The following is a 7,806-nucleotide window of genomic DNA, read 5'->3' on the forward strand; positions in this document are numbered from 1 at the left end:
AGCATTATCCCACAGCACTATCTTTTTAGGTTTTTCATTGGATATTTAGAGTCTTTCATGTTTCAAAACTACTTTTAGGAATTTTCTATTTCTGTGAAAATATTATTGAGATTTTATAATACTTATAATGAATCTGGATATCTTTATTAGTAATATAGCCATTTTGATGATATTAATTCTTCTAATCCATGAGCATTAGTCTTCCCATCCTCTAGTATTTTATCCATACACTTAAAGTCCCAATTATGGGGTCCTCATGTCCACACTTAAGTTTATTTCTAGGCATTTCTGAAGTTGATATGAATGGCAAATTTTCCTAATTTCTTTATTGGTAATTAAGTTTCTTATTTGTATACAGAAAAGAATATTACTTTGGGATGATAAGTTTTTATGCAGTTACTTCCTTGAAAGGAGTTATCAGTTCTAAAAGTTTTACAGAGATGTTTGTAAGTTCTTTTATATAGGATGGCATGATCTGAGATAATTTGATTTTTTAGAATACAGATTTAAACATTATTTTATATATGTGTGTATTTGTATATGGTTGTGCACCTCAACTGAGGAGAGAAAACCCCTGAAACTGGAGTTACAAATAGTTGTGTTTTTTTTAAAAAAATGTATTTATTTTTGACTCATGATTACTATGAGGCTTAAAGAAAATATTTTACAGAAATCTATTTCACCAGAAGAATTTATCATGACTTAAACTTTCAATGCGAATTAAAATTACATGGGCATTGCATGTGTGTATGTATAGTGTAGGTGTATGTGATTGCACATGTACACATGTACATTTTATGTGGAAGCTTGAATTAATGTCTGGTATCTTCATTGCTGTGATCTTTCTTTGCTTTTTTTATTGAGTCAAGGTTGCTCAAATGAACTCAGAGCTCATGTTTGGCTCATCTGTATAGGATCTTGCTCTGAGGATAACCAGCTTCTGAAACCAGTCTCATTTGACAGATTTATCTTGATCTTTATTCAGTTAAAATCTTCCAGAGCCGTGGTGGCACATGCCTTTAATCCCAGTACTAGGGAGGCAGAGGCAGGTGGATCGCTGTGCGTTCAAGGCCAGCCTGGGCTACCAAGTGAGTTCCAGGAAAGGCACAAAGCTACACAGAGAAACCCTGTCTTCATAAACCAAAAAAAAAATCTGCCAGAGCCACACTTGACCACAAAGTAGATGCCATCAAAATGGTATAGTAACTTTTTCTGTAAATTCTAAAAGTAAGAAAAGTCTATAATATCCTTGTTTCTCAAAGCAGATACCTCAGGCACATCTTTCACACAATGGCTTCTTGTTAAAGCAGGCTTTCATATTGAGAAAGGCAGAGTACTTCTCAAGTAGTAGTCTGAAGTACAGCTCCCAAATCAGTTAAGTTCAGTCAGCATTTTTATTTTGCATGTTTCCCTGTCCATTTTCCCTAGTGACATCAACCACATTTTTACAGATTCTTCATGATCTTTATTCAGTTAAAATCTGCCAGAGCCATACTTGACCACAAAGTAGATGCCATCAAAATGGTATAGTAACTTTTTCTGTAAATTCTAAAAGTAAGAAAAGTCTATAATATACTTGTTTCTCAAAGCAGATACCTTAGTCACATCTTTCACACAATGGCTCCTTGTTAAAGCAGGCTTTCATATTGAGAAAGGCAGAGTACTTCTTCTCAAGTAGTAGTCTGAAGTACAGCTCCCAAATCAGTTAAGTTCAGTCAGCATTTTTATTTTGCATGTTTCCCTGTCCATTTTCCCTAGTGACATCAACCACATTTTTACAGATTCTTCATGATCTTTATTCAGTTAAAATCTGCCAGAGCCATACTTGACCACAAAGTAGATGCCATCAAAATGGTATAGTAACTTTTTCTGTAAATTCTAAAAGTAAGAAAAGTCTATAATATCCTTGTTTCTCAAAGCAGATACCTCAGGCACATCTTTCACACAATGGCTTCTTGTTAAAGCAGGCTTTCATATTGAGAAAGGCAGAGTACTTCTCAAGTAGTAGTCTGAAGTACAGCTCCCAAATCAGTTAAGTTCAGTCAGCATTTTTATTTTGCATGTTTCCCTGTCCATTTTCCCTAGTGACATCAACCACATTTTTACAGATTCTTCATGATCTTTATTCAGTTAAAATCTGCCAGAGCCATACTTGACCACAAAGTAGATGCCATCAAAATGGTATAGTAACTTTTTCTGTAAATTCTAAAAGTAAGAAAAGTCTATAATATACTTGTTTCTCAAAGCAGATACCTTAGTCACATCTTTCACACAATGGCTCCTTGTTAAAGCAGGCTTTCATATTGAGAAAGGCAGAGTACTTCTTCTCAAGTAGTAGTCTGAAGTACAGCTCCCAAATCAGTTAAGTTCAGTCAGCATTTTTATTTTGCATGTTTCCCTGTCCATTTTCCCTAGTGACATCAACCACATTTTTACAGATTCTTCATGATCTTTATTCAGTTAAAATCTGCCAGAGCCATACTTGACCACAAAGTAGATGCCATCAAAATGGTATAGTAACTTTTTCTGTAAATTCTAAAAGTAAGAAAAGTCTATAATATACTTGTTTCTCAAAGCAGATACCTTAGTCACATCTTTCACACAATGGCTCCTTGTTAAAGCAGGCTTTCATATTGAGAAAGGCAGAGTACTTCTTCTCAAGTAGTAGCCTAAAATACAGCTCCCAAATTAGTTGAGTTCAGTCAGCATTTTTATTTTGCATGTTTCCTTGTCCATTTTCCCTAGTGACACCAACCACATTTTCCCTTTTTAATAACCCTGCCCTCCACCTCACTGCCAGGAAAACTTGGGGTCAGTGATAATGTACTCTTTCACACCCTCTGTTCTAATGACCAGAATCAAAGGCTTTCTAAGTCTCTGGTTATTTTTTAAAATTAATTTATTTATTTTACTTCCCAAACACTATCTCCCCTCCCTTCTCTCCTTCCACCCTCTCCACCATCTCCCCTCCATCCTTCTTCTGTGCTCACTCAGAAAGGGACAGTGCTCCAGTGGGCATCAGCAAAACATGACATATCAAGCTGCCATAAGCCCAAGTACCTCCCTTTCTATCCAGGCTTGCAAGGCAATCCAGCATGAGAAATAGGTTCTCAAGAACCACCATGAAGACCCGGGACAGCCATGCTTCCATTGCCAGGATTCACACAAATAGAGCAAGCTACACAACTGTCATATAAATGCAGAAGGTCAGTGCCATGCAGGCTCGCTGGTTGATGGTTCAGAGTCTGAATTCCCATGAATCAGGCTAGACTAGCCATTTCTTACAAAACAGAGGCTTAGGCTAACTGCTACACCAAGTCTCTGGTTTTTCCAAACTTCAAAGCTAAGTTTCTAAGACTCTTGTTTGTTTGTTTGTTTGTTTGTTTTTTTAAAAAAACAAAAAAACAAAAAAAAACCACTTAGATACCTGCCTCACTAGGAAGCCATAATTCTAGGCTGCTTAGGCTGAAAAGGGTTGTGTGCTTCTAATCTGCTATCTGGTTTCACTTAATGTTTTTGATTGTTGTTGTTGTTTTATTTGTTTGTTTCTGTTTGTCAAACTCATTTTGTTCATGATACTTTCCAAATTTCATTTACATTTTGAACATTAATTCTTATAGTTCATTGGCATTCATGAACAGGATTTATGTCCTCTGTTATCGTAGATATGTCAATGTCTTTGAGCTTTGCCCTATATAAAATGTTATTTTTTTAAAAAATTAAATGTTATATGTATGTTCTACTTTAAAAAAGATGATTTACCTTATTAAAGTCACCTTGATTTTGCATAGGGACTACATCAGCACCGGTGAGTTTCATATCGGTTGCCATCCTTTTTTTATTGTCAGTGATGGACAAATACACAGAGTCTTGTGTATGCTAGCCAAGACCTGTACCGTTGACCTGTACTTTTAGGCTCCACAAATAATTTTTTTTTATAATTTACTTAAAATTATTATTCTCTAAAAGAAATTTTAAAATAATAAAACAATCATCATTGCCCACAAAGCTTTATGCCTTATTTTTATAAAAACAAGGGCAATTTTGCAATTCCTAATTTAATTTAAACTTTTGGTTCAATTCCTGTTTTTGTTGTGTGTTTTTTTTTCTTTTCTGCCTTTATGTTTTTTGAGACAAGAGCTTGATTGCACCCAAGGATTTTCCTGAAGCTTGCTGAATAGAGTCCAAAGACATTTTAACTCTTAATCTTCCTGGTTCAGACTTCCCACTGCTTCATTTGTAGTCTACCACAGAGGAATAGACACAATGTTTAATAAGTTTGACTCAGTATATTATACAATTGAGAAAACATGGAAGAATATAAACTGGTCTACTAGTACTGATATTTGACCACATTTGCTTTGGGAACAAAAATAAATAAATGAATAAATAAAGCAAAGTAGGAATGGAGAGTGACAGAATGAAACTGGACAATGTATTTGGCAACTCACAGGTGTTAAAATGTACATAACATATTCATTCCCTAATAACTAATCCCAGTTCGGTAAGTAGCTGTAGTCTAAGTTCCTTCAATTAAACCCTCCTATGACTAATAATCTCCGGGAAATGAATGAGCTAAATTTTGCTTTGAGATGAAAAATACATTTGACATAGGATATTTTATACTAATGATAAATAAATTAGAAATGACCCCTTCCTTCATAAAGCCAATAGGATTTATATTCATAGCTAACATTTCACTATGATTTATTGTAACTAGTTTTTTGAATTTCTTCTATTTAATCGCCACAATGATTCAATTGAAGACATGATCTTTTTATAATTCTATTTTATGAAAATGCATACATTAGTTAAATAGCTTGTATCAGTAACTTCGTGCATTCCATACTTATTCTAAAATGTGTTTAAATATTGTTGAACTCATCTATAAAGTGCTACAATGTAAGAACAAAACTGGAAAGTAAAGCAGAAATGTCATGTAAGTATTGAAATGACTTAGCAATGATGTAATATTTAAACATGACTTGGGAGGTCTAGGGATGTTGCTCAATAGAAAAACTCGTGCTTGGTATCAAGGACTTCCTGAAATTCATCTTGGGCACTGAAGACAAAACACAGCAACAATAAATTATTTTTGTAAAGTGATTTGGGGAACTCTTAAGATAAATAATACCTTAGATATTTTAGTATATTCCATGGTTAAAAAATAATAAGATAATGAGGAATACTGGGAATAGAATCTGTGGAAGCCACCATTAAGGATGGAGGAACAATGAGAAAAGGAAGCTGCACAATAGATTTCCCTTAAGATATGAAGGTTATTGGGAGGTGGGGTTCAATGTTGGCTCAAGCACAGAAGTACAGTCCCTACAGAGAAGTGCATGCATTTCTTAAATGCCAAGTCTCTAAGGAACAAAAGACACATCCTGGTCTAGCATGTGAACCCCATCATCTCATGTCTTTTTTATATCTGTGTCTGTGCCCTGAGAGGAGAATGAGAAAGCCTCTACCTTGTTCATAACCAAGTATATAATGCTATTGAAGTATGCAAAATTTCTGGTGTCTCATCTGGTGGTAAGTGTGATAAAAATGATACCACTTTAAGTTATTAAGGGGTATTTGATAGATTAAGACAAATTAATGGAGATTTCATGGTATAAGAAAAATAACTTTGTATTGTATCCTCTTAGAAACAAAGGATTGAAACCCTCAGAGATTTATAGAGCCCTGTCACACAGAAAGGGCAAAGGAATGAAATAAAACCATTTCCTACATGATGAGGTAAGTTGAAATTTCTTTATGCTGGTGTTTTGGTTTTTCTTTAATATGTTTAGATACAATATCTAAAATGACAAAGATGATTAACTATTTTGACCCATTTTTTAGTTGTAAAGTTCTCCAAAATGGAGTTTATTCATGTCTTTGTCCTACATAGGAATGTATACACAGGTAGTGATAATTTAAATTTTTTTGTTAGAAAATCAAAGCACACATCATTCTTAACTTCAATAATTTGTTGAAATTAGATATCCAGGCTTTACTATGATTCTCATTTGAATCATTTTGTGATTTAGCCAGCAGAACTTGATTTTTAATCCTATGGGCCCCAGCCATGAATCCTCTACCTTCTGTTGATGAATGTAACTGTTTTATATTTCACACATTGGAAAGGTAATGCACTGTTTCCCTTCAGTGACTTGGGCATTTGCCTTGTGAAGTAGCTTCACATCAAAGTACAAGAACCTCATGAAATTTCTTTCATATTATATTATGTAATTCTAAGAATAAAAAGAATTCCCAGGGGAATATTCTGGAAAGGGCAGTATGGAGTGTTGAGAAATTCAGTACAGGAAAGGGACACAGTGTTACATTCAGTAGGTTATATATTTATTGAAGGACGTCTCTCAAATCCTTCTAGAATAATGCTTTCCCATAGCAAGCACAGGTCTAACTATCCTAAACTCTGGAAAATCTAAAGTTTATATTTGAAACAATGTAGGTGGTCCTGATGCCACCACAGTTGTATTTGGATGGGGTAAATCCAGATTGCCACAGGTTCTCCGTATATCTGCCCAGGGCTGAAACAATGACAAGATGAATATGAGCGATGAGGAACCCATACTTGTCCTGCCACCTCTTATTTGGACATCTGAGCAGTCCTGCTTTCAAATGACAGCAGTGGTCATGGCATTTTAGACTGTGGTTCTTTGACTTTATTCCATTTAGCTTTATGCACGAACATAGGAAAATATCACTGTACATGTCGATAGCAAAGTCCATGAACTCAAATAGGTAGACGTAAGGAATTTCCACCAGGTACTTCACAAGTGCGTTAGAAGCTGTGGCAGAATTTTTTTGTGGTCTTATAATGTCACAATATATTTGTGTGTTTACAGATTATCTTAAAGAAGAATGGGTCTAGAAAATGGTTCTTTGGTGACTGAATTCATTCTACAGGGATTGACAAATGATCCTGATCTCCAGTTACCCCTGTTCTTACTCTTTCTGTTAATATATACAACCACAGCACTGGGGAATGCAGCTTTGATAACGTTAATTGTGCTGAATTCTCACCTTCATACGCCCATGTACTTTTTCCTTTTAAACTTGTCCTTCATTGATCTCTGTTATTCCTCTGTAATTACACCCAAAATGCTGATGAACTTCTTAGTAAGGAAGAATGTTATCTCCTATGTGGGATGTATGACCCAGCTATATTTCTTCTGTTTTTTTGCTGTCAGTGAATGCTGTGTTCTAACATCAATGGCCTATGACCGTTATGTGGCTATCTGTAACCCACTCTTGTATAACACTGCAATGTCTCCCAAGATGTGTTCCTATCTTATGCTTGGTTCATACATAATGGGATTTTCTGGTGCCATGATCCACACTGGATGGATGCTTAGATTGACCTTTTGTGACAGAAACACCATCAACCACTATTTCTGTGATCTGCTTCCTTTGTTGCAGCTCTCCTGCACCAACACTTTTGCCAATGAGATAGAGATTATTATTGTAGGTGGGATAGATATCATTGTTCCCAGTGTTATTATCTTTACCTCTTATGGATTCATCCTCTCTACCATTTTTCAAATGAGATCCACTGAGGGCAGATCTAAAGCCTTTAGCACCTGCAGCTCTCACATAATTGCTGTTTCTCTGTTCTTTGGTTCGGGTGCATTTATGTATCTTCAGCCCTCCTCAGTTGGGTCTATGGATCAGGGAAAAAGGTCTTCCATTTTTTATACCATATTGGTTCCTATGATGAACCCATTAATCTATAGCTTGAGGAACAAGGATGTTAAAGTTGCCCTGAGAAAAACCTTTATCAGGAGGTTTTTTTGA

At 35.3% G+C, this 7,806-nt stretch overlaps 1 protein-coding gene across 2 annotated transcripts; it reads left to right on the forward strand.

Annotated features, from left to right (window-relative positions):
• The first annotated feature begins 5,272 nt into the window (after positions 1-5,272).
• Positions 5,273-7,806, forward strand: LOC143274112 (olfactory receptor 8B8-like). Of its 2 annotated transcripts, none has more exons than XM_076575572.1 (2): positions 5,273-5,289; positions 6,873-7,806. In XM_076575572.1, the coding sequence occupies exons 1-2, from the start codon at positions 5,273-5,275 to the stop codon at positions 7,804-7,806; spliced, it is 951 nt and encodes a 316-aa protein (XP_076431687.1). The 2 variants fall into 2 exon arrangements, with proteins under 2 accessions (XP_076431687.1, XP_076431686.1); XM_076575571.1 differs by lacking the exon at positions 5,273-5,289 and adding an exon at positions 6,740-6,753 and having other exon boundaries at positions 6,870-7,806.

The sequence above is a fragment of the Peromyscus maniculatus genome, chromosome 7 (genome assembly GCF_049852395.1).
Source record: "Peromyscus maniculatus bairdii isolate BWxNUB_F1_BW_parent chromosome 7, HU_Pman_BW_mat_3.1, whole genome shotgun sequence".
Taxonomy (NCBI): domain Eukaryota; kingdom Metazoa; phylum Chordata; class Mammalia; order Rodentia; family Cricetidae; genus Peromyscus; species Peromyscus maniculatus.